Here is a 23445-nt window from a genome sequence, read left to right as displayed (position 1 = left end):
AGATAAGAATCTCTCATGATTCTTAATCCTTTATAATATTTGCCTTGTAAAGTTTGTCAAGGTCAACTTTACATGAGTCAACTGTGAGCTCAAGATGTATATAAATAGTGAATATCTACCGATGTAATATATTATTTTTTTTAATCTCTATTCTTCTCTTTATATAGATTTTTATAATTTTTTTATAATATTTATTCCGGTAATTATAAAAAGGTGAATAAAGCAAAATATATGTAGTATTGAAAGAATAAATTAGGTAGTTGTATCTATAAAATTGTGAATGTTCCCTAGTCGTTATTGGATTACAAATATAGCTATTGAGTTGTAGTATCTTATGAATTTCTATTCCTTAACGGTCACAAATTGTCGCATTTGGTCTTATGAATTTCTGGTAGCAGAATATGTGCTGGTGTTATTGGAGTTTTTTACAGTAAATTTTCAGTTGGAATGCAGAGATCAAGTTGCAATCTCTTATTTGCACGTCAATTTGGGTTCAATGGGCATTTGGGCTATAGTTAACTTATAATGAAATGTTACTGTCACGAGCAAAAAAAAAAAAAAAAATCATCGAGGAAAAAGTACCGGAAATGCTATGGCAGATCCTGATATTCTCTACATCAAAGGGATGTAGGTTTTGATTTATTGAATTTAAAGGCTCGGGAAAGAGCATCAATGGCCTCTTACTGATATAGACTGAAGAATATCTCAAAGTTTTTACAAAGAAGAAAAAGGTTTTTCAATTGGTCATTCGATGACTATATTCTTAAAAAAATAGCTTGACAGTATGTCGGCGGTGAACCAAAAATGAGCTCAAATCCTCCGCCACACCACCTTTGAGGTAAAAAAGTTACGTGATAAGAATCTCAATAATTGCTTTAGCAGTTATAGTTAGCATGTTTTGTGGATTTTATTACACGATTGGCATTTTCCCATTTCCTCAATTACCAAGGAAAATCTTAGATAACTGAAAGGAGCATGCCACCATTCGTTGTTGCCATGCAAGAAAAATAATTATAGGGTGACTTGTTTTATATAAGAAACAACATGAGTGACGGCTATTCATGTTTCTTTACACATTCATCATGTCATTTTCTTTATCAAGAAAACCTGTCAATTGCTTTGTAGTTGAGGCAATACGACTAGAACAATCGACTTGTGATTGTAATATTGATTATTAATTATTCACATGACTTTGGAAATACCAAGTTCAGAGGCGTGGGATGAGCATAACCATGGTTAATTGACTGGGATACTAATTTGCATCTTGTTATTGCAGACTGGTTGCTTCTAACTGAACATTTCTAGCAACTTCTTAGCTGTATTTCACAACATTTCCCTTTCCTGCACAGGATCATGATTCTATAATTTTAAATGTTTCCCAGCAAGTCAACACAGAATTGGAAGATAACACATATCCAAAGCAAATTAAGGAAATACGATTAGGACATTGAAAGTGAAATGCCCTGGCAACTGCGGGAGTACATTAATAATGAAAGGTTGTTTCATTTATAATTTTTCTTACATGAGGTTTTCTTCCCATCATATAATATTTACTCATCTATTCTTTTCTATTTGAATAAACAATGAATTATTGTTACTAATCTAACACAGATTTATTACTACATCCTTTTTGTTAAAAGGAAATAATAATGGCTTTTACTTTATAAATCTGCTTTGGCCTTTGTATAAATTAACTCCGCCCCTTAAAATGAAATTTTTCTGTCTCGGCAATGGATATGATCAGCAGAATGTTGCATCTGAAACCAACCTTTACTGGTTAAGATTCTCAATAGCTAAATCTGCCCCGGACAGATGCTGCCTTATTACCCTTTTGATTGTCTTGCTGACAGTAGACATTATGCAATGTAACAGTACATATGTCATGGTAATACAGGATTATCACCATCAGAATAGAGGAAACAAACATGGGTACCGGACCAAAAAACCAAAGAACCATAATAAGAGCAAAATAAAGTGCTCTAAGCCCAAATAACCAAAAATCACCACCTTTTATAATTGCAAACTCCAACTTCTTGACATGGTTTTTGTTATCTGGTGAGCTCATTAGATAGCTTGCATGAACCAAATGCCTTGCAGCTTGAATAAACCCTGAGAAAGCAACAAGTAGACAGGCAAGGAGGCTTATGTCCTTAAGGAAAATGGTGAATGGCCTTGTGTCACCATAAATTCTCTTGCTTTGGAACATATTATCAGTAGAAGAAGATTTTCCAAGAAAGGTCCCAATAAGAGAACAAAGAGTTAGAGAGATTGTAGCCAAGTAAGCTGCTGCCGTTGTGTTGCTTGAAATTACACTCACAGCTCTGTCATAATCGCTTGAATTACCCTGCATTTATACACAAAATAACAAAGAAGAATTAGCATAACGAATCCAAGAAGCCAAATCGTAAGGGAACATAGCTTAATTACCTGCACAACTCTTTGAACCCATTCTTTCTTGTCTTTGTTCTCTAGGCCAATGACTGTGGAGTTAGAATCATCGAGGTGTTTGTAAAGAAGGAAAATATGGTAGGAAAATAAGATGAGCAACCCACAAGGGACCAGGATCAAATCAAGATTTTCCTTGTGGAAATCCATATCTTAATTAACTTTTCCGTCTTCTTGTAATGGAATGGCAAATGGAGTTTACTATGGTTTTTAAGGACATTAATCTTGGTTTCTGATTTCCGAAAGAACAGGGCTTTATTGGGTTTATTTTAATTCTTTATTCCATGTGATTAAGGAGTAAACGTGCAGTCTTTTATTTCAGATGCACATGGCCTGGTGGTGGATAGAAAAATGTTCAGTAATCATAATAATTTAGAGATTATATTTTTTTTTTTATAAATTTCATTTAAATTTTAAGTGTATTTCGGCTGTATGTCTACATTTTAATTGGTATTATATAATTTACTATATTTTTATTCTACTAATATAATAATTTTTTATCTTAATTGGAAGAAATGTTTTACTAAATGTAATGTCATATATCCTATATGAATATGTTAATCTATCACAAGCTATGATACTCCATATTCGAGATGAAATTATACTCAAAATGAGGATTTTTATCATACAAATTATAATTTAAGGACTCTAGTGGAAAACAAGTTTAAAGTCTGGGTGAAACTTACAAAATATAGAAACGACAAGTCGAGGAGAAAAGGGAAAAGAAAATAAAAAATGAAGGGGGATTGCTTACGGATCCACTTGCCTTTCTTCGTAGTCATTGATTCGGCCTGCCCTAAGTGGGCTACAATGGAATTTGTCATTGATTGATTTATTTGTTTCTTTCTTTATTTTATGAGATATTGATTTTATCTTTTTATCCTTCATCATAAACAAATATAAATGGCTTATATATAATTTCGGATATGTGCTAATAATTTCACGCATAAGAAATGCAATTTTGTTATAATTAATATAAATATAATCATTAGAATAACTAAATCAGTTATTAATTTAATTAAATAATGCTTCTAATTTTAATTATTAATTATATCTTTTTTACTTATTTGTAAATGCAATTATTATATTGCTTAGTAATACTAATAAGAATTTAACATATTAAAAATTCTAAGAAAAAAGATCTTAAAATATTAGATTCAGTCTTCACATTATAAATTTATTATATACATAATTATTTTGTTACTAGTTTATTTTTTAAATATATAAATATTTATATAATATAAAGATTTAATTATCCTAATTAAATATTTAAAATCAGTATGATAACTTTTAAAGTGTTATTATATTTTATAATTTAAAATATAATTAAGCAATATAAATCATGAACAATTTATATTTAATTAAAATAGAATAATACTACATAAGAAGAGAGTGGCAAAGAAAAAGCCAATTTCTAAATTTGGGTATCTGTTAACTAAATCATTAGATAATTAATATATATTTATTAATTTTAAATGATAAAATTTATGTCAGTCGTTTAATATCAAATTATAAAATATTCATATATACGTGTTACTCTCTTCTCTCTTATTAACCGTAATGGGTAGGGTTTAGGTAAGAATTATTCTTCAATCTCCTATCACCAATTTTAGATAAGAGTTTTTCAAAACTAATAGTGTGGTTGAAATTGTTATTGCATGTTGAAAAATAGGTTTATAATTGTTTTAATATAATATAATTAATTTCTAAATATTTTATAATTATTTTTAAATTTACTTTTGAGAAGAATATTAATTCATCTGTTTTTTTAAGTAATTTTTATAATTTAAGAAATAAAATAAAAATAAAATTTGAGGTTGGACTCCAACCTCAATGACAATAAACCCTTTAGTGTTTTGAGTCAAATTTATATGATATCATTAGGTTGAAAAGACAGGCCACCAAAAGTTAAAGTACCCACTTGCTATCTTAATCTTTAATTTCTCCCTGGTAGTGCCACCAAGAAATTCTAAAAAACAAAAAAAGCATTAAAGAGTATTACCAATTCCATAAATTTGGATTTGCACCACTGCCAAGACAAATGATGGGCAGAGACCCAGTCAGATGAGCCATTGATGGGAGCTTGTTATTTAAAATTGGTGTAATTTAAAATTAATAAATATATATTAATTATTTATTAATTTATTGTATAAATAGGTATATAAAGACAAGAATTTTCTGCCACTGACATGCAAGAGATCGCCTCACAAATTTGTAAATAAGTTACTGGTTACCGGAGCTCATCGTATCATCACATCATCTTCCAGTAAAATCAAAGTGCTTGCTTAATACAGAAGATTGGATTTCCAAATTAGTTATTTGACGGGAAAAGGTAACAAATTGGCCATTAACTTTTTTGTGAAATTAGTCATGTCGCAAACTGCTATTTTTAAGTGCCTTGTGCTATCTAGCCTAGATGCACAGTAAGATAACAAAGTTTGCAGACAAGAACGATGGATAAGCTAAGGATACACTTCAATAATGGAATTTAACCCACTAGTAGCAGTGATTTTGTAGTGATTAAATCCAGCCTCCAAGAAGAGTCTTGCCCATTCCTCTTCGTTTCTTTCCTTTCCAGTACATATTAGCATCATTTCCATGTCCATGAAGAGCTTTGTTTTCTCCACCACTTCACATTCATCTTTCTTCTCATTAATCACCACTTCTATAATTATCACTTTTCCTCCCTCATCTTTGCTTTGAATAGCTTCTCTGCATCTCTTCAAAATCTTTATGCATGCCTCATCGCTCCAGTTATGTAAAACAGACTGCAAAGAAATCAATATCACCATTAATAGACTCGAGACATAACAAATAATCTTGTTTACTTCTTTATTACATTAAGTAGATTATCGGCTAATGTTTTTAGAGCATGCTGTAAACAAGCAAATGCCCACTTGTTGTGTTTAAAGAGACAATAGTGGCCAGATAAAGGGGATTGGAATCTATCTCGTCTAAAATTAATTGTTTTGTGCTAAATTCCACTTACTTATACGCCACTTTATAAATGTTCATACTTTTTCTTTTATGTGGGATTCTATTAGCTAACACTAACTTTTTCTAGAGCAGTTTAGAGTGGCAACCCCACTTGAAGTCTAAATCTCAAAGTAGAAGAAAAAAGAATGATCAGAGGTAAATTGGAAGAAAGACTCTTATACCTTTATCAGAATTGCATCAGCAGACGGAATAGAGTGAAACATGTCACCAGCGACAAATTTCATGTTTTTAGTTTCTTGCAAGTTGGCAACAACTTGTGGAAGGTCCAAAACTGCGCATGTCATAAGGGGATATGCATCAGCAATTGCTCTGGCTAGAGTTCCTGTTCCACCACCTACGTCAACCAGTGAGGCAACTCCCTCGAAGATTTCCTTGTGATCCTTAACAATCAAGCTCACCAGCTGAGAATCGCAGGCCATGCCCTCGTTCAAGGATTTGATAAAATCTTGATTTTCTTTACCATATTGCCAAAAATCTTTTCCATGGTAAGTCTCAAATGCTGTGAGCTGATTCCCTTGATACCATTCAGAAAGGGAAAACCAGGGAGTTATCAGTGCAGGATTTAGCATTGCTAGAGCAAATGGAGACAGGGTGGTTGGGCTATCTTTGAGCAAGAGACGAGAGGAAGTTGTAAGAACATAACCGTCTTCTTCTACTTCTTCTTGATCATGGACTTTGGCTATAGTGAAGAAGCCCGAATGCACCAGTATGCGTATGACGCGCTGGAGACAATTTGCTTTTGCTGGGGGAATATCAAGTGCTGAAGCCAACTCAAGAAGGGTCATAGGTTTGTTATGTTTGTGAATTATGTCAGGAATTCCAAGCTGAACAGCACATTTTAGTGACATGGATTCCAAATAGTGATACATGTGTTTGTATATGTGACATTGAGCTTGAAACAGTTCATTAGCTTCAAGCCCTTGATCTAACTCCATTTTCATTTTATTGAAGCTCTATATTATTTGCTTGCAAAAGAGACGCGCAAGGTTTGATATATAATACAATCTTGAAATGCATATTAGGTGGATGAAGGCTTAATGAGGAAGCTTCGTTGCAAAAGGAGTGGCTTAACTTTTGGTAGTCTAGTATGACCTGTAAACTTGACTATTGAAAATTAAGAAATTCTGTCTCTTAAGAAACGGTTATCGACTGAGAAAATCAAAAATTGAGATGAAGGGTTTTCTTTATTACTCGTCTTGTGGTTTCGACATTTAAGAATAACTTGTTGAACGAAAGGAAAAGGCATGTTTTTATCATAGGGTCATAGTCACATTGTTGACTTGACTTGGCCAGCTGCTGCTCAAATTAATGTGATGAGACTAATTTACAGAAGACTGCTGATGGCACAGGAGGAGGAATAAATGGTGAGGTAGGAACATAGAACAACCCACCTAACATACTACAAGAAATAATTCATAATTCCCATTCGTGTTTCTTGGTCATTTCGTGTTGGTTGCATGGACTAGAGATTCTGCAATGTAGTTAATTTCTTGAAGCAGCATTACTTGACTGCCAATACAATTCTTGCAAAAGAAAAAAAAATGGAACTTCTTATTCTAGAATTAAGTCACATCACTCGAAACAATTAGATGCAAGGAAGAGAATAGTCCAATTAAAGCAGCAAAATAATTTCAAGATGCCAAGAATGAATGATGCCTAAGATTTTGTATCTAATAAGTTGTGAGTTCTAACTGGCTATGCATGTTCATTTGGCTCCTTTCTTTCAGCTCTGCAGCTATTGCTGAACTAACAACCCTTTTTTCATAACATAGCTAATACATTTTTCTTACTTCAACCATTTTATATGTACAGCGACAATTAATTCCGTGCGCAACAAATATTGGCCTTTATTGAACTTTGTATTGTAAAGCTATGACTATTACCAAAAGAAATTAGAATATTGTTTACCCATCAATTACCCTTCACCCCATTCTGAAGTTGCAGGATTTAACATTGCCAAATATTCAGTATATAAATCTTAAGGAAGAAATTTTGCAAATGATACTAATAGTTTATGCTTTCATTATTCTGGAAAAGAAATACAAGAATCATTGGCACCTCGGCTTGTGATAGCATAGCCATGCCTAACTGAAAGATGCAAAATTTATTCAATGGCAATAACAACATTGCATTACAAGTTTTGTTTTATATATCTCAAGGATAAACCTCTATTAGGGACCTTAATCCAAGGATGGGTGTAATCTTGAAGTGACTAAAACCAGCTTTCAAGAATAGCTCTCCCCATTCTTTCTCAGTTCTTTCCTTTCCGGTAGCCACAAACATCATCAGCATGTCAAAAAGGAGCTTCGTTTCGGTAAATTCATATTCATCTTTCTTGTCATTTATTACCAAATCTATGACAATCACCTTTTCCGATCCCTTCCCTGTGCTTGAAATGGCTTCCTTGCATTTCTTTAGTATCTTCACGCATTCCTCATCATTCCAACCATGCAAAATTAACTGCCAAACAAGAGCCCATTTTCAAGAAGCAAATTCGAAGATGCAGAACTTAAAATCGTAGAGTAAAAGAGCTCAGTATACCTTAAGTATGATGGCATCTGCAGAAGGAATGTGTTGAAACATATCTCCTCCAACATAATTCAAGTTCTTGGTGCCTTCTAAGTTACCAATGACCTGAGGAAGTTCAAGAACTGTGCATTTCATATCAGGAAATGCCTCTGATATGATCCTGGCAAGGGACCCATTTCCACCCCCAACATCAACCAGTGAATTCACCCCCTCAAAGATTGGCTTGCAATCTCTAATAACCAAGTTCATCATTCTTGAATCACTAGCCATTGCTTCATTGAAAAGCTGGTTGAATTCAGGATTTCTTTCATTATACTCCCAAAATGCCATTCCATGTGCTCTCTGAAATACTGTGAGCTCATTGCCTCGAAACCAATCTCCCAAGACATGCCCTGGAGTTACAAAATCTGGCTTAAGCAGTGAATCAACAAACGGTTTCAAGCAGTTCGGGTTATCCTTGACAAGCAGCTTGGAAGATGGAGTTAGAACATAAACTTCTTGTCCTTCTTCTTGACCATTAGCAGCTTTTGTTATAGAAAAGAAGCCTGAGTGCACAAGCATGCGCATGAGCCGATACATGAAATTGATCTTGGTTGGGTGGATGTGAAGTGCTGACACTAACTCAGGAAGAGTGATTGGTTTGCCATGTTTGTGGATTATGTCTGGTATGCCTAGCTGAACTGCACACTTCAGACACATAGAATTTATGTAGTTAAAGATGTGATTATACACATGAAGTTGGGCTTGCAAGAGTTCTGTTGCTTTCTGGCTATCAGTGGAATCCATGACTTAGCAATGATCTATTGCCAAAGGGGTTTTCTATGATGGCGTGGAAGTCCCTTTTTATGGTGGAAATTTTATTTATGAGAAGGATGTTTTACCCAGGCCAAATTGTTTAGTTGGCCTTTGAGTACTTCAATGAAGTGTTTTTTCCAACAAGAGTTGAATGAAGTGTTAGTGCTGCCATCTTTTCTGTAATAAACGGTATTTTAATAAATATTTTAATAAAAAATAAATAAGCGTTGTTTACGTTTAGTAAATTCTTTTAATATTTTATCTAATATTTTACTTTTTCTAGATGTTAACAGGTTTAGTTTTTCTTAAATTTATCAGTAGAAATATAAAATTAAAAATATCTATTAATAAAATTTATAGAAATTTATAATATATTTATTAAAATTAAAATAGAAAATAAATTTTGACCCTTTAAAAGCAAAGAATTAAGTTAATTTTTTATTTTACAATTAAAAATAAAACATTCATTATTTTTTATTATAAAACCATTTTTATAATAAAAGATTTAATATATATAAAAGTGCATTAAAAATAATCTTAGCTATAAAATCAGTCCTTACAAAACGAACGATGATGCGATTGAGTTCTTGACTTCTTGGACACTTTAGTTGATTTAATTATCAAGTGAAATGGGAATAAAAAGATCACCACTGCATACAAATTACACCAACATAATTTTATATTATTTGTAATAATTTTAGATTATCTATTGAAATTTATTTATTAATATTTTAAATATTTTTTTGATTCTATAAATTTTTATATAAAATAAAAAAAAAATATATTAGTATAATCACGACAAAACTTACTTAAAAAAATCAATTTGTATCAAGATTTGATATATATATTATAATAAATAAGAAAATGACATATATTATAAGTGTTTTATATTTTAATATTAGATAATTAATATATATTTTATTATGTAAAATCAATAAATATAATAGTTTAAAAAATAATAAATATATATTTAATTATTTATTAATTTAATATAATATATGAGAATATATAATAAATTTAATTTAGATAGAAATATTTATTTTTAAATAATAGGGAAAGAAAAGAAGAGTTTTGTAGCCACGGCTTTTGAATTATCTATTCCAAGTATTTTTCTTCTTTTCTTTTCTAAGCATCGTTTGTCCTTTATGATGATTAGGAAAGAGAGATGGTTTTGATGGCCTTAGAAAGAGGGATGGTTCCTTCTTATTTTCCTTTTTTCTTTTCTTTAATGATGCAGAAGTTACTCGGTAGCTTCAAAATCCGCATTCAATTGAATTCTTTTATGTTATTTGATTAAAATTTATTTAATTTAGAAAAATATAAAAAAATAAAATAGAAATAATAGAATTGAAAAAAATATTTTAATACTATGAAAATATATTAATTTATTATTGTAATTTTTTTAAATACTATCTATTTTATTAGAATTTAATTTAACTACAATCAGTTTCACATAAATTTAATTATTTAAAATTATAAATTAATTTTAATTTATTTAAAATTATATAATATTTAAATTTATAATTAAATTTTATAAATCTCAACCAAACACAATATTAACATTAATTTACTACAGAGTCAAAGTTAAATACTTAGACTAGTCATTATAATTTTTAATATTGAGCAAGATGTGATGAGAAGTTTGGCTATAATAATAGTTAATATACAATAGATCAAATTATTAGTAAAAAAATATAATATTTTTATTATTTTTATTTTTTTGTCACAAAAGACAAATATATATACATAAATATATTCTCATAAGAAAGTTCCGAAACCATAGCTGCCATCAATAGACATTTATTTATTTATTTTTATTGTCATAGACAACTTTTTTTTTATTGTTGATGATAGTTAATTTTAATTTTTTGCTCCTTATTTTTATTTTATTTTTTCTGTCATAATTAATAATCATTTATATGAATTGGTAAAAGTTTATAGATTTTGATAGCAAATATATTATATTTTTTTAGTAGTGAATTTAGAAGAACAAATGACAAATTAAAAATATATATAAGAAAATTTCATGACCGTTAAGATTTTAACATTAAAAAATAAATCAAAATATTCTAACAATAAAAATAAATTTATTTAGTTGAAAATTTATTTAGGATCTTATATTATATTTATTTTTCTTAGTTGTTTGTTAATTTTATTAGTGAAATATTATAATTTCTTTTATTTTGTCTCTTTTGATAAGAATTTGTTTGTCCTCACTGCGGGGGGGGTTTATTTGTCTTTTTTCATGGGAATTAAAATGAATTTGAGTTTGGTATACAAAAGATCAAATTCATTTAAAGACTCTAAAATCGATCTGTGACCCAATATAGCAATCGAGTGAAATGTACGTCGATGCGCCAAATAAAATCAATGTAATATAAACAATGGTTCAATTGATAGGATCAACGAAACTAAGAGAAAATACTTATTTTTATAATAAAATTAGTATTTATTTATTAAACTTATTAATTTATTGTTATTTTTATTATAAAAAAGAAGAAGAGAAATATATAATGATTTTTGGAATAAACGATAATAATAATAATCTTTTGATACACACAAATCATTAGAATTCCATTAAATCTGAAACAAAATAAAATATTTATTATTAAACAAAGAAGATCAGAATTGAAAGCCAATCAAGATAACTGAGTGCCGTGGTTGTGAATGCACCAAGAAACTTCTCTTGTAGTCAATAGTCTTTCACTCATAACCGCTACAACTGTTACTAAATTCATTTGACTCTTGCATTCAACTTTGGAAGTTTATAATTACCTCCAGCCACTACTTCACTAGTCTTTTCCTCCGTCATTCTTAGCCTAAATTGACCGGTGGATTTATTGACTCCCAATTCACAGAGTCTTCCTAAAATTACATATCACCTAAAAATAAAATAAAATAAAAGGCTTTCTTTTCATAGAGAATGTTAATTCAGTACTTACATATATTTTGAAAATATATTAATTGTCTTCCATTTTCCCACTGATCAAATCCTCTCCTTTGCCATCACTTTTCCACCGATCCCACAATCATCACTATCACAACAAAATAACGTCTTTTCCTTCTCAATTAACTTATGCTTTCAAATTTCTCCGAAACTTCTATAAAATTAATAGTGTATTTATCAAAGCTTTAGCTCGAAAAACGGTCAAAAATATTAATAATAAGAGGAGTATTTGGTTCATAAATTTTGTATAACCGATAACTATTTTTATCCAATAATTACGCTGGTAAAATTTAAAAATTAACTGTTATAATTAATTAATTTTCAATGAGATGTGGATTTTATTAGTTTTATTTTATAGTTTTTTCTTTTGAGTTGATTGTTACTTTAATTTTTTTATTTAAATAATATTATTCTTAAAAAATTATTAATAATAATAATTTATTTCGAATTTATCTAATTATTTTCTTTATAATTTATATAAAGAATAATTTTTATTTGGAGATTATTTAAAAAAAATAAATAATTATAATATTTATAATTAAAGTATTTGGAATTAGGATTCTTTTTATTAGGAGTATTTGAGTTTTAGAAGTCTTTTTTTTATTAGTTACAATATCTTTTAACTATTACAATTTATTTTTTATTAATTAATATTATTAAAAATAGTATATTAAAATAAAATACATATAAAGTAAATAATAATATTCAATAATTATTTAACATGCTAATTATAGCAATTAACAGATTTTATAAAACAGTTTGATTACTATCAGCTACATTAATCAGTCAAACCAAACATAATTTAGATTATTTTGAGTTAATTAATTTTAATTTATGATAATATAAATTATAAAGATGAAAAATTGTTGTTTTGCTTTTGCTATTGATGGGCCGAACCGAACAATAAAACAGACCCAATAGTGTCCATTTGTAACACCATATATCCATTAGGATACTGAAAATAAATTGGAGGAAAAACCACCTTTAATCAAATATGGTCACTGATCAAACTCTTTGGATTTTTATTTATTTATTTCTTTTTGCAGAAAACAATCAGCATTTGTTCTTTAATTATTATTTATGTAAGCATATTTATTTCTAAGTATTATAGTATTATGATATCAAAAGGAGCCACTGAGATAGAATAAAAAAGCTTGAAATCATGTCTTGTCTTCAGCATGATATTCATGGAGTTTCTTCATGCCTCGTTTTGGATCCAAAAGAGTAAAATAAAGCTTCATGGTTTCACAGAAAAGTCTAGGAAAAAAGAATTAAATTTCCTTTTAGTTGATTAATCACAAAAAGAAAAATACAGAAAAAGAAAGATGAAGTTTGTTTCAAAATGGGGGTGCTCATCATTTTTTTTATTTTAATTTTACTCTTTTCGGTGCCACATCAACTATATTTACCTTATTTTGAAATAAAAGTTGTTGGATTCCTAGATTTGGAAAAAAAATAAAATCATTGACAAGTCTATAAGAATTTGATAAATTTGAAAAAACCTTCAAAGTTTTGAATTTATTTTATTATTAAACTTTTTAAAACTTATTTATAAATCTAAGATTTATGAAATTAATTATATTCTAGCCATATTTATAGAATTTTCCAATAAGTTTCATATTATTTGTACAAATGTATTTTTAGTTTTATTATTTTATTTTATTTTCTTATTTTTATTATAATTTATTTTAAATACTATGTATATTTCAAATTTTATTTATCATGTAACCTTTTATTTAAAATAAATTATAATAATAAATAAGAGAAAATAATTTCATTTATCATGTTATATATAGAAAAACATTTGCTAATAAACTTTAATGGATCTCAACTAAATAAATTAAAAAAAGGAGACTTAGATTCAATAAGTAATGTAGTGTTTCTATGCAATTATCACGTGTACATCAACAGAAGACAAAATTTTTTGTGGCGTCAATATTCAGATAATTGAATTTTAATTTATGTTAAATGAGATATGATATAAATGTTTCGATATGCAAAGAGGTGATATGCTTTCAACAACCTGCAAAACACAAGGGAAAAAGTTCGGGTGTGAATGTTTAAGTTAGTATTTAAGTGAAAACTTGAGTGCAAGTGTTTAAAGCAATAGAATGATATTACGTTGTGCAAGTGATTTCTTGGGATTTTTATAGTGATTGTTGGTGGAAAAATGGGTTCTTATTTTCATGGTAGAAATGGAGGACGTGTAATTGTTGTTGTCCAGGGAGTGTTCTGTCCCAATTCGAGGTTCCTGTTCTCTTTGTGGAAGACTTAATCTCTGGATGGGCGAGCTATAGTTCGTGTGGTTTTGCCGGATTGTATCAAGACCCATATACTTGTCCCGGGGGGATAGTATAGGAGCATATGTTAACTTTGATAAAGTTACAAGTCTCTTCTACTTGTAATAGAAGAACTTACATCAGATGGATCATATCACCAAACACAAACATATGTTCATTTCGAACTCCACGGATGAACCCAAGTGACCTTAAACCGAATGTGGTTGTCATTTTGTTGTTTCCAAAACCAGCTTCCTGGAAGAATGTTGCGAATTGCAGTCAAAACTATCAGCAGCATGACAGCTAAAAGCTTTGCTTCTGTTGATTCACCTTTATTTACGATCTGATATATTACCACATCTATAATAATTACCTTTCCTCTCTCCCTTAATCCTTTGCTTGAGATTACTTGCAGCATCTCTTCATCATCTTCATGTATCCCCCATAGACCCAATCGCCCAAAATCCACTGCCAATGTGCTGTTTCTTTAGATTGATCGAAGTTATATGATACTTTCTCCAATATAATATTGTTACAAATTGCTGCAGTATGGCCTAAAATCTTGATTTGATGGTGCTTCGGTGGTTTTGTTTAAAATGAGAAAACTGACCAAGACACTTACATACCTTGAGCATATTAGCATCGGATATCATCTCCAACAAATTTCACATTCAAGCCATCTGACAAATTTTGAAAAACATGTGGATTATTAAAAAGTATGTATTCCATGAGCAACGCTTGGAATGGATCAATGTTTCACTTTTAGTGAATGTTGCAGTTTCCCCACCCACAACAACCAATTAATCTAAGCCTTCAAAACTAATTTCCTATAAATAACAAGAATGTTCACCAAGTGGCAATCTGAAACAAATTTCCGGATAAGATTTCGCTATTTGGATTTTATTGTCTCATTGAATCTTGAATAATCAACCTAATTTGAATCTTTTGCTAAAACCAATATTATGTGCAACAACTGGAGAACTAATAAAGAGCCAGTAATCAAAAGATGAAACTACGAAAAGCAATCTTCATATTTTCATTCACATAAAGACAGAACTAGGACATTCTAAATCATCAACCTCACTTAATAACGAAATCACATAATCACTACACACACATTAGCATCTTAAGCACGCTCTCCTCTAATCCTCCTCGCTAACTGAATATCCTTAGGCATAATTGTTACTCTCTTAGCATGGATCGCACAAAGATTCGTGTCCTCAAAAAGTCCGACGAGGTATGCCTCCGCCGCCTCTTGAAGAGCCGCCACGGCTGAGCTCTGGAATCGGAGATCAGTCTTGAAATCTTGAGCAATCTCACGAACCAATCGCTGGAATGGAAGCTTTCGGATGAGGAGCTCAGTGCTCTTCTGATACTTTCGGATCTCACGAAGTGCAACAGTTCCAGGTCGGAATCTGTGGGGTTTCTTCACTCCGCCTGTCGCTGGGGCAGACTTTCGCGCTGCTTTTGTTGCTAGCTGCTTACGCGGTGCTTTTCCTCCTGTGGATTTTCGGGCTGTTTGCTTGGTACGGGCCATGGTGATCAATTTAGAATAAGATTGTTGGTTCTTAGTTGGATGCAAGTGTGCTTTGGATCGGGAAAATGGAGGCTTTTTATAGAGAAGAAAGGAGAGATCGAAACCGTTGTTGCTTTATTTTTATCAACGGTCGTGGTTGAATTAGAGTATTCGGGGTTGCGGATCGATGAGGTGGCGAATTTAATCCAAAAAATGGAGCGCTAAAGAAAGCGGGAATTGAATATTTGACACCGCCACACTTCTTTTACGCTTTTGGCGCAGAAACTAAAACATTCGGACGAAACGTCACTTGAAGCCCGAAGTTCTAAAAGCCCAAATGCTAATCCCATTTTAGTTACATGGGCCATAAGCCCGAATGTGGCCCAAATCAGAACCAGATGGCAAAAATACAGGAAAGGCAGTGATTTCATCATATGACAAGCGATTGCTGTCGTTGACGCTTATGCACTTTGCTTGATCTCTCTGAACCGGTTAGGATTTCTTTTCCGTATTCAATTTTACGCTTGTTCTGGTTGAATTTAACTCAAATTTGCGGTTGATTTGAGGTCTTTGTTGTTTCCATTAATTACTATTAAGATCTGTATTCTTTAAATTGTGATTTGCATAACATTTACAATAAATATAGAAAAGAAAATTGATGTCTTAATTTACTATTGCCTATTGATACTTTTGTAATTACAGTTTTCCTACAAAGATGTCTTCAGCTCAAGATCCGTTTTATATCGTGAAAGAGGAGATTCAAGAATCTGTAAGTTTCTTTGTCATAAGAGTTATAACCTCTTGAACTTGCATTAGCTAAATATGTGTGAATATGTACTTAGCATTACTTTTAGTTAGCATTTAATATTATCCTATGGTTACCTAAATAAAATTTCTGTAATACTGTATATGATTGTTGCTGCTATTTTTATTAGTTTGATCTATAGTTGCTAATGGTATAGATGTTGAGCTGCTTCAGATTCTGATTACCGCCAGTGCGCACACAAAAACCCTGTGCGGTCAAATGTCTTCAAGCTCATCTGATATATATATTTTGTTTTGATATTTGCACAGATTTGTGGTTGCTTTGTAATATGAAAATATATAGGATAGTGGCATATTGCTATTGGGCTTACTTTCCTCTTTTACTTCTCATTCTGTCTTCTTTTGGTGTTTTTGTTAGATTGATAAGCTGCTATCTACTTTTCACCAATGGGAACGGACTTCTTCTGATCCAGAAGAGCAAATGCATCTTACAAAGGAGCTGCTTGCTAGTTGTGAGAGCATCGAGTGGCAGGTACCGGGATGTCTCATATTCTAGTTAGAGCAGTTTTCCCTCAGTCTATATAGAATCAGGCATTAAGTTTGGAAGTAATTTCAAGTTGATTAATCTATTTTTATTGTTCTTTAACATGCACAACTTCATTAGCAAATTAAGATCATTATTCTATGCAACTCAGTTAGCGCCATTCACTTCATTCTTTTTATTTATTTTTTTCTTTTTTAATATTGAAGAATTCAATTGCTTTCTGCAACTTGCTGAAAACTTTCTTCATGATAGGAAGGTGGATGAACTAGATAAAGCAATTGGCGTAGCAGCTAGAGATCCGTCTTGGTATGGCATTGATGAAGGGGAGCTTGAAAAGCGGAGGAGATGGACTAACACTGCTCGTGTTCAGGTATCATATGGGTAATTGTATTATACTGAAATTATTACAGAAATGTTGAAATATTCTTTTCTTTTCTTAAAAAAGAAAAAAGAAAAGTAATTGAGGGTTTTTTTTTCTTCGAACTTTAATGTGCTTAATTGGCATACTGACCATTGCCTTTCAGCTGGAGTACCTTAATTGTTAGTACAGCACGTAAATTTAGCTATATTATAAATTTTAGATAATGTAAAATGAGGTGTTTTTCATATTATGGATTTACTGAAGGATTGCATGGTTTTATTAGGTGGGCAATGTGAAGAAAGCAATTAAAACTGGAAAGGAGGCGAATAGCAATGGGACTACCAGTGTCAATGGGATGCGCAGAGAGTTACTGAGGCTGCAAAACACTCATCAGACAGATAAATCCAATCCTTACACTCAAGATAATGATGATTTTATACAATCAGAATCAGATAGACAATTACTTCTTATAAAGTAGAGTATTCTTCTTCTCATTCTCCCTATGCTTATGCACTTTTTCTTGTGGATGAAAATGCTTCAATGGATATGTATGTCAACAATCACTTGCATTAGCTGTTTTTGTAAGGTTTGAAAGTGTTTGACTGGGGATTTAAGTAAAAAGAGATTTGTGAAGTTTTGAGCATCTAATCTTGTGAAGTTTTTGGATAAAGTGCTGATCTTCTTTGAGGGCTTTGCTTTTGAAATTTTAAGCGATTAGATCTCATCTTTCTTGAAGTAAACTCACCTCTCCTCTTTTTGACACTTAAAGTTAGTTAAATAGAAGTTTTGGTGATCTAAATTCTGATTGATTTGCTATGCATCATTGTGATGCTACGATTATGTTGACTCTTTTTGGGTCCTCATTATAATTTAAATGCTGCAGAAGCAGAAGGAAAAACTGGCAACTTTTTGGACTGTAATAAATACTGTTATTACTGTAGGTAGCTTGTGTCCTACAATCAGGGTTATTGGGGGTGAGTTTGAGGATGATTAACAAATAGAATAAAGAAAAACAATTGAGAACTTGATTTGTATGTTTATTTATTTCAAATCAGTAGTGCATTAATCTTTTGCTATGTAAAGTTTTTGGTTGGAGTGGAGCTAGAGGTGGTAGGTCAAATAATATTAGTTGACTTCTGCATGGTAGAACACATTCCTTTGAGGGATAAGATATTTTTTTTATTTAATTATATTTGCTTTTAGGCCTGTACTCAGTATCTCAATGATTACTGGTGATTGCAGGCAACAGGATGAGGAGTTAGATGAGCTTAGTGCAAGTGTGGAGCGTATTGGAGGTGTTGGGCTTACTATACACGAAGAACTTCTTGCACAGGTTTAATTTTGTTGGTTGCTCTTTGCAAACTACCTGGAAACAATATAAAATTATCAGGCGCTTTTTTTAATTATTTGTTGTACAAATTAAAACAATCTGGATTAAATGACACCGGTTATTGTGTTGATTGCTAAAACCCAAACCTTTGGTTGCTTCAGGAGAAGATTATTGATGATTTAGGAAATGAAATGGACAGTACATCAAATCGTCTTGATTTTGTCCAGGTGATTTGCTATTTGTAGCTATGCTTTAAAAACAATGCTTCTCTTCTTTTCTGCTTTAGATGACAAGAGGTACTCTCGTTTGATGGTTGCAGAAAAAAGTGGCCATGGTCATGAAGAAGGCCAGCGCAAAGGGGCAAATTATGATGATTTTGTTTTTAGTAATTCTGTTCATTATCTTATTTGTTCTGGTCTTCCTTACCTAATCTATAACTTGGCCAGCTTGGTCCCTACATGAGAAAGCATACATGCAATGAAAAATACAGAAGAAATTATTGGCTTAATCTGATTGCATCAAGTGAAAGCCCAGGAATGCTAAACCGTAGTAAGAATATGCCCTGTGGAAGCTTTTATTGGCTTTTGAACTTGTTTTCCTAGTAGAGCTATATAATATAATGTAATGTTGGTTCCTAAAGTTATTATCAGTTTGTTTCATCATTACATATGATTTTTGCAACTTTTGTTCGTACCTAGACTCTAGATTATGTTAGTTCTTGCATGAGTTATGCACATAGTGGATAAAGCTCAGGAGTTTTTTCTTCTTATCTTTCTTTTAAAAATTCTTTATTTGTTCCCTTCTCTTCAGTATTTTGTTTTACATATATTAAAATATCATTTGTTTTATGTTTCATTGCTCTCTTTTGCTGTTATATTGCCTTTGCTCATTAATTTTGCATGTTCTCATCTCAATATCAAGTATTGCAGAAATTAAAGCAAATATTTAAGTTCAAATAATAGCATTTTCAATGATAATAGTTATAAGTAATAGTATTCTTATAGGATTGGGATCCTGATGCCCCAACTTACTAGTTTGCCATTTTAACCCATTTTAACCTGTACAAAATCCCCAGCTCCGCGCATATATTGTTGATGGACAACTTGAACAGAAATATATATATGTATGTATCTGTATATTTTAAACTGAATGATTCCATTCATATAACATGGGTTACAAAGATAGAAGTCCCTGCGCTGCAAACCCATCCATAACTCATAATCAAAAGTAACCCAGAAAGCAAAACAAGATAAATGCTCTATGTTTATGTGTTCCATTTATTTGATGATGGATTTGGCATGAATGAAAGGTTAAAGATAGTTTGATTAACATAAACCATATGAATTCACCTGTATGACAATAAAAAGATAACGCAGGACTTCAATCATTTTTAGGCACAAGTCTTAAGACAGTTTTCTGAAATCTATAAAACTATCTTATTCATAGACATTTTAAGCACGAGTCTGATTTTTTTTTTTTTTTCTTAAGCTTTAAAAGCTCGGACAATTTCACTAGTTTGTATATGTTTAAAATCATATAAATTGCTGGGATAACATAAAAAGATATAACTAAAACATAATTTGGTAAGAGATTTGGCAATTATAGAAACGGTAATCTTTTTGTTCCCAATAATTTGAAAAACACGAAAAAAGAATTCATCCTCGTTGCGGTCCAAAGAGTTCAGTATGAATGGGTTGTACCCACAATAAAATGATACAGACAAAGAACTTTCCATTTTCCATTACTCAATTAATATAAATATTATATATATATATAACTTTTCAGCAGAATGTAAACGCAATCAATAATAAACTAAAATTATTGGCATCTTCAACGACTGACCTTTTGCCATTTCGCAAGAAGCAAGCAGCCAATTTTTCTTATTCATCAAGAAACAACCTCTTCATAAGCGCGTCGATTTCTTCTTTAATCCATTATGATGATCAAAAGATAATCTCCATTAGTATCCGATCTCAGATAGAATATTATGGTGCTACCGTTATTAAAACTGGGGACATTAGCCGTTAAAACCCTAAGCAAACCAGTCGCTGGTAAGCTCAAGCAACAAGCAGCTTTCCATCCTAAATTTCGCCAGTTTATTATCAACATTGCTCAGGTATTTATCAGTAATATCTCTCAGTTTTTGGAATTTTTAATCAACAGTTAAAATGTGATTTTTATTATTAATCAGGCAAATCATAGATTGACTACTCGAATGCAAAGGAGTATATATAGTCATGCGACAGATGTTGAGATAAGGCCTTTGAATGAAGAGAAAGCTGTTCAAGCTGCTGTTGATCTCATCGGTGACGTCTTTGTTTTCACTGTAATGTTTTCCTCCAAATCCCTTCTTCCCCCACTCCTCTCCCCGCCACCCCGCCAACCCCCCCCCCCCCCCCCCCCCCCTCTCTTATGTTCTCTGGTTAATTGAACTAGATGGTTTAATGAGGGTTTACTTGTGTGCTAATTGATCTAAAATGTGAAGCAAGAATGCCATTGGTTTTAGATTGGGGCATCTGGTTTTATTTTGAAGAGCTTTAATCAATGCCTTGTGACATTGAATGATGTATCTAGTTTATAAATGTCAATGACAAGCATTTCAAATATTAGATATTGGTATGTGATAAAATATTTGTTACAAGTGTACAACTTTTTTGTACATGTATAGGTTGCTGGAGCTGTTGTGATTTTTGAGGTGCAAAGAAGTGCTAAATCAGAAGCCAGAAAAGAGGAAAAGCGCCTGCAAGAGTTGGAGGTAATGACCCAATATTCTTGTCTTGTCTTTTCTTTTTTTTTCTCTCTGGTGCTGATTGAATTCTTTCTTAAGTTAACCTGTGTCATTTATTTCACAAGAGTAGCAACTGGACTTCTTATATTCCACCTTCTTTATCTTGAAACATCATTAGATATGCTAAAGCCTAGGCATTTTCTATGTCATAGTTTAAAAAGTTGTCTGAAGCATAGGTGCCTTACTTTTCCTTTTAATGTCTGTTTCTATTTGGTTGTGGATTGTATTTAGTATTATTATTTTGTAAATACATAGTCATCAGGGAAAAAGAATACTTGGGAGAAAATAGGATTACTTGATTTTCTCATAATGAGGAAGTAACTTTAATGATATAGGAGTCTGAATGGCAGATAGAACAGAAGTCCAAAAGAAAATAGGCTTTGCTGTGATTTCTAATTTGTTCTGATGATTATTGGTTAATGGTGACACTTGCTGGTCATAATTGCATCATTGAGAAACTGCATTTTGATTCATTCTTTGCATACAACTGTTTGCATTGATTCATTAGTATTCCTATTTCATGGAACCTGTTAATCACTTGTTCTTAGGAAATGAGGCAAAGAGATGAACAGTTAGCCAAAGAGGTGGAAATTCTTAGACAGAAACTTGAAGAAATTGAACAGCTTGCCAAGGGACGGGGACTTGGTGGTATCTTCAACTTCAAACATTCCAACACAGACGGAGGAAAGGTGGAAAAACCAGCTTAATTTGTCTATGCAATTCAGTAATAGAACATAATCTGGTTGCACAATTTCCTATTCCTTAAGGAGCTCCATTCTTGACGATTATAGCTTTCTTTTTTTTGATTCTTTTCCCCTTGTTTCTTAGAATGAGTGCTGGCTACAATGATTTTTAAAACTCATAAGGTTCTACGTGTAGGATTAAAAAGGAAGAGGGAATGTAAAGATGGTGACCGATTGAGGTATGCATTCTAGTTAGGAAAGAAAAAGATTAAATGCCAATTATTGTTACAATGATAGGAGACTATACATGTTGAAGTATGGATCATTTAAACTGTACAAAATCTCTCTAGCTTGTTAACGAGTCAGTTCGCTGGAGGCTTTTCTTGTGAACAACAACTTTTCTGTATTCTTCTACGTTTGTCCCTAATTCATTCTCTCTCTCTCTCTCTCAGAAATATTATTTATATACACACACACACACACAAAGAAAACAAACAAACATGTAAATATGAACTTAACACATTTTCATACATGCATGTCCAATCAATGTGCTCAAGTTTTTTGCTTATCCTCATGGATTTATTGATTCTATAATCTGATATTTTTGAAAGCTGCTCTTTATCAGATCATGCTACAAATACTTTTATTGAACTTACCCAGAATAGTAGTAACATAGCATGGTAGTAGATTCCCATCGTACTGTATTGGTTTTGAATCTTGATTCCTTTGACTGATGTAAGATAGTTCTAAGCATTTCTTTTTCTGGTTTGGCATGAATATCTGTATTGGAGTTTCATTGCAGGTTGATGTTGTTAGCAACTGTAGGATGTGAGAAAATGTTAAAACTTAAAAGCTATGAATTATTAATGCACCATATTCATCTGTTTCTTATTAACTTAAGGTAGTAGTGTTGAAGTAAAACGATATTTTTTTGTTATAGACATTTCGTCTCAAAGGTTCAAGCATGAGTAACCTTGCCTTTGACAGAACATAGTTATGAACTTACCTTTGTTTGAAGAATCTGTTTCTGTTTTGTACTGTTTCTCTACCGCATACTATGTTTGTAGATTCTTGAGATGCACATTTTACTCCTTGCCAATTCTATTTGTGGTTCTATTGGCAAACTAACATCATATCAAAATTGAGCGAGTTTTTTTTCTTAAGATTCAAGTCTTTACACTAGCATTTTTTTCTTAAAATTGAATTTCAATGCATTTGGATGTGTTGTCATGCGATGGAGTTCTGTTTCATGTCTCCACTGACTTAATAGCTAAGGAAAGTGTTGAAATTTGATATTCTTAACATTTCTCCGCACCCAGCTCCCATCCCACCTTCTCTGTTCAAGATAGCTGTCTGGTTGCTGTGGTATGGAAATAATAGTTGTTGAATTGGTGGGTCACTTTGAATGTATGAATTCCGAATAGCTTCTTGCAAGCTGCCAAAGAAATTCACACATCAAACATTTT

The 23445-nt window shown here is 31.5% G+C and overlaps 6 protein-coding genes across 8 annotated transcripts; 2 read left to right on the top strand and 4 right to left on the bottom strand.

Annotated features, from left to right (window-relative positions):
• Positions 1-1471: 1471 nt before the first annotated feature.
• LOC8281870 lies at positions 1472-3338 on the bottom strand. The gene is made up of 2 exons (XM_002522453.3): positions 2428-3338; positions 1472-2344 (listed from the first exon to the last, which is right to left on the bottom strand). The coding sequence occupies exons 1-2, from the start codon at positions 2593-2595 to the stop codon at positions 1787-1789; spliced, it is 726 nt and encodes a 241-aa protein (XP_002522499.1). The 5' UTR covers positions 2596-3338; the 3' UTR covers positions 1472-1786.
• Positions 3339-4691: 1353 nt separating this feature from the next.
• On the bottom strand, positions 4692-6537 carry LOC8281871 (trans-resveratrol di-O-methyltransferase). The gene is made up of 2 exons (XM_002522454.4): positions 5604-6537; positions 4692-5213 (listed from the first exon to the last, which is right to left on the bottom strand). Exons 1-2 carry the CDS (start codon positions 6381-6383, stop codon positions 4908-4910), a joined length of 1086 nt encoding a protein of 361 aa, XP_002522500.2. The 5' UTR covers positions 6384-6537; the 3' UTR covers positions 4692-4907.
• Positions 6538-7441: 904 nt separating this feature from the next.
• Positions 7442-8912, bottom strand: LOC8281872 (probable O-methyltransferase 3). Its single transcript, XM_002522455.4, has 2 exons — positions 7984-8912; positions 7442-7902 (listed from the first exon to the last, which is right to left on the bottom strand). Exons 1-2 carry the CDS (start codon positions 8755-8757, stop codon positions 7597-7599), a joined length of 1080 nt encoding a protein of 359 aa, XP_002522501.1. The 5' UTR covers positions 8758-8912; the 3' UTR covers positions 7442-7596.
• Positions 8913-15005: 6093 nt separating this feature from the next.
• LOC8281873 (histone H3.2) lies at positions 15006-15600 on the bottom strand. Its single transcript, XM_002522456.4, has one exon. The coding sequence runs from the start codon at positions 15527-15529 to the stop codon at positions 15119-15121; it is 411 nt and encodes a 136-aa protein (XP_002522502.1). The 5' UTR covers positions 15530-15600; the 3' UTR covers positions 15006-15118.
• A 249-nt stretch (positions 15601-15849) lies between these two features.
• Positions 15850-19173, top strand: LOC8281874 (syntaxin-61). 2 transcript variants are annotated; one of them, XM_048374292.1, is made up of 8 exons: positions 15850-15999; positions 16211-16277; positions 16692-16805; positions 17074-17187; positions 17462-17652; positions 18421-18511; positions 18670-18735; positions 18828-19173. In XM_048374292.1, exons 2-8 carry the CDS (start codon positions 16224-16226, stop codon positions 18936-18938), a joined length of 741 nt encoding a protein of 246 aa, XP_048230249.1. In that variant the 5' UTR covers positions 15850-15999; positions 16211-16223; the 3' UTR covers positions 18939-19173. The 2 variants fall into 2 exon arrangements, with proteins under 2 accessions (XP_048230249.1, XP_048230250.1); XM_048374293.1 differs by lacking the exon at positions 15850-15999 and adding an exon at positions 16022-16074.
• Positions 19174-20297: 1124 nt separating this feature from the next.
• On the top strand, positions 20298-22406 carry LOC8281875 (OPA3-like protein). 2 transcript variants are annotated; one of them, XM_048374295.1, is made up of 5 exons: positions 20298-20624; positions 20700-20834; positions 21177-21263; positions 21845-21985; positions 22176-22406. In XM_048374295.1, the coding sequence occupies exons 1-5, from the start codon at positions 20496-20498 to the stop codon at positions 22179-22181; spliced, it is 498 nt and encodes a 165-aa protein (XP_048230252.1). In that variant the 5' UTR covers positions 20298-20495; the 3' UTR covers positions 22182-22406. The 2 variants fall into 2 exon arrangements, with proteins under 2 accessions (XP_048230252.1, XP_048230251.1); XM_048374294.1 differs by having other exon boundaries at positions 20299-20624; positions 21845-22406.
• Positions 22407-23445: the final 1039 nt, after the last annotated feature.

This window comes from Ricinus communis, chromosome 5 (assembly GCF_019578655.1).
Source record: "Ricinus communis isolate WT05 ecotype wild-type chromosome 5, ASM1957865v1, whole genome shotgun sequence".
Lineage (NCBI taxonomy): Eukaryota > Viridiplantae > Streptophyta > Magnoliopsida > Malpighiales > Euphorbiaceae > Ricinus > Ricinus communis.
Note: the sequence above shows the minus strand (reverse complement) of the source record. Positions and strands in the feature narration are given on the sequence as shown.

Bases quoted from the DNA above. Each gene is read 5' to 3' on its own strand.
- LOC8281873 (XM_002522456.4), bottom strand. From the start codon at position 15,529: ATGGCCCGTACCAAGCAAACAGCCCGAAAATCCACAGGAGGAAAAGCA.
- LOC8281871 (XM_002522454.4), bottom strand. From the start codon at position 6,383: ATGAAAATGGAGTTAGATCAAGGGCTTGAAGCTAATGAACTGTTTCAA. The intron at 5,214-5,603 runs GTATAAGAGTCT...ATTTCTTTGCAG, and splicing joins CTGATGCAATTCTGATAAAG to TCTGTTTTACATAACTGGAG.
- LOC8281875 (XM_048374294.1), top strand. From the start codon at position 20,496: ATGGTGCTACCGTTATTAAAACTGGGGACATTAGCCGTTAAAACCCTA. The intron at 20,625-20,699 runs GTATTTATCAGT...ATTATTAATCAG, and splicing joins TTATTATCAACATTGCTCAG to GCAAATCATAGATTGACTAC. The intron at 21,264-21,844 runs GTAATGACCCAA...ACTTGTTCTTAG, and splicing joins AGCGCCTGCAAGAGTTGGAG to GAAATGAGGCAAAGAGATGA.
- LOC8281870 (XM_002522453.3), bottom strand. From the start codon at position 2,595: ATGGATTTCCACAAGGAAAATCTTGATTTGATCCTGGTCCCTTGTGGG. The intron at 2,345-2,427 runs GTAATTAAGCTA...GTATAAATGCAG, and splicing joins GGGTTCAAAGAGTTGTGCAG to GGTAATTCAAGCGATTATGA.
- LOC8281872 (XM_002522455.4), bottom strand. From the start codon at position 8,757: ATGGATTCCACTGATAGCCAGAAAGCAACAGAACTCTTGCAAGCCCAA. The intron at 7,903-7,983 runs GTATACTGAGCT...CTTGTTTGGCAG, and splicing joins CAGATGCCATCATACTTAAG to TTAATTTTGCATGGTTGGAA.
- LOC8281874 (XM_048374292.1), top strand. From the start codon at position 16,224: ATGTCTTCAGCTCAAGATCCGTTTTATATCGTGAAAGAGGAGATTCAA. The intron at 16,806-17,073 runs GTACCGGGATGT...CATGATAGGAAG, and splicing joins GTGAGAGCATCGAGTGGCAG to GTGGATGAACTAGATAAAGC. The intron at 17,653-18,420 runs GTAGAGTATTCT...TGGTGATTGCAG, and splicing joins AGACAATTACTTCTTATAAA to GCAACAGGATGAGGAGTTAG.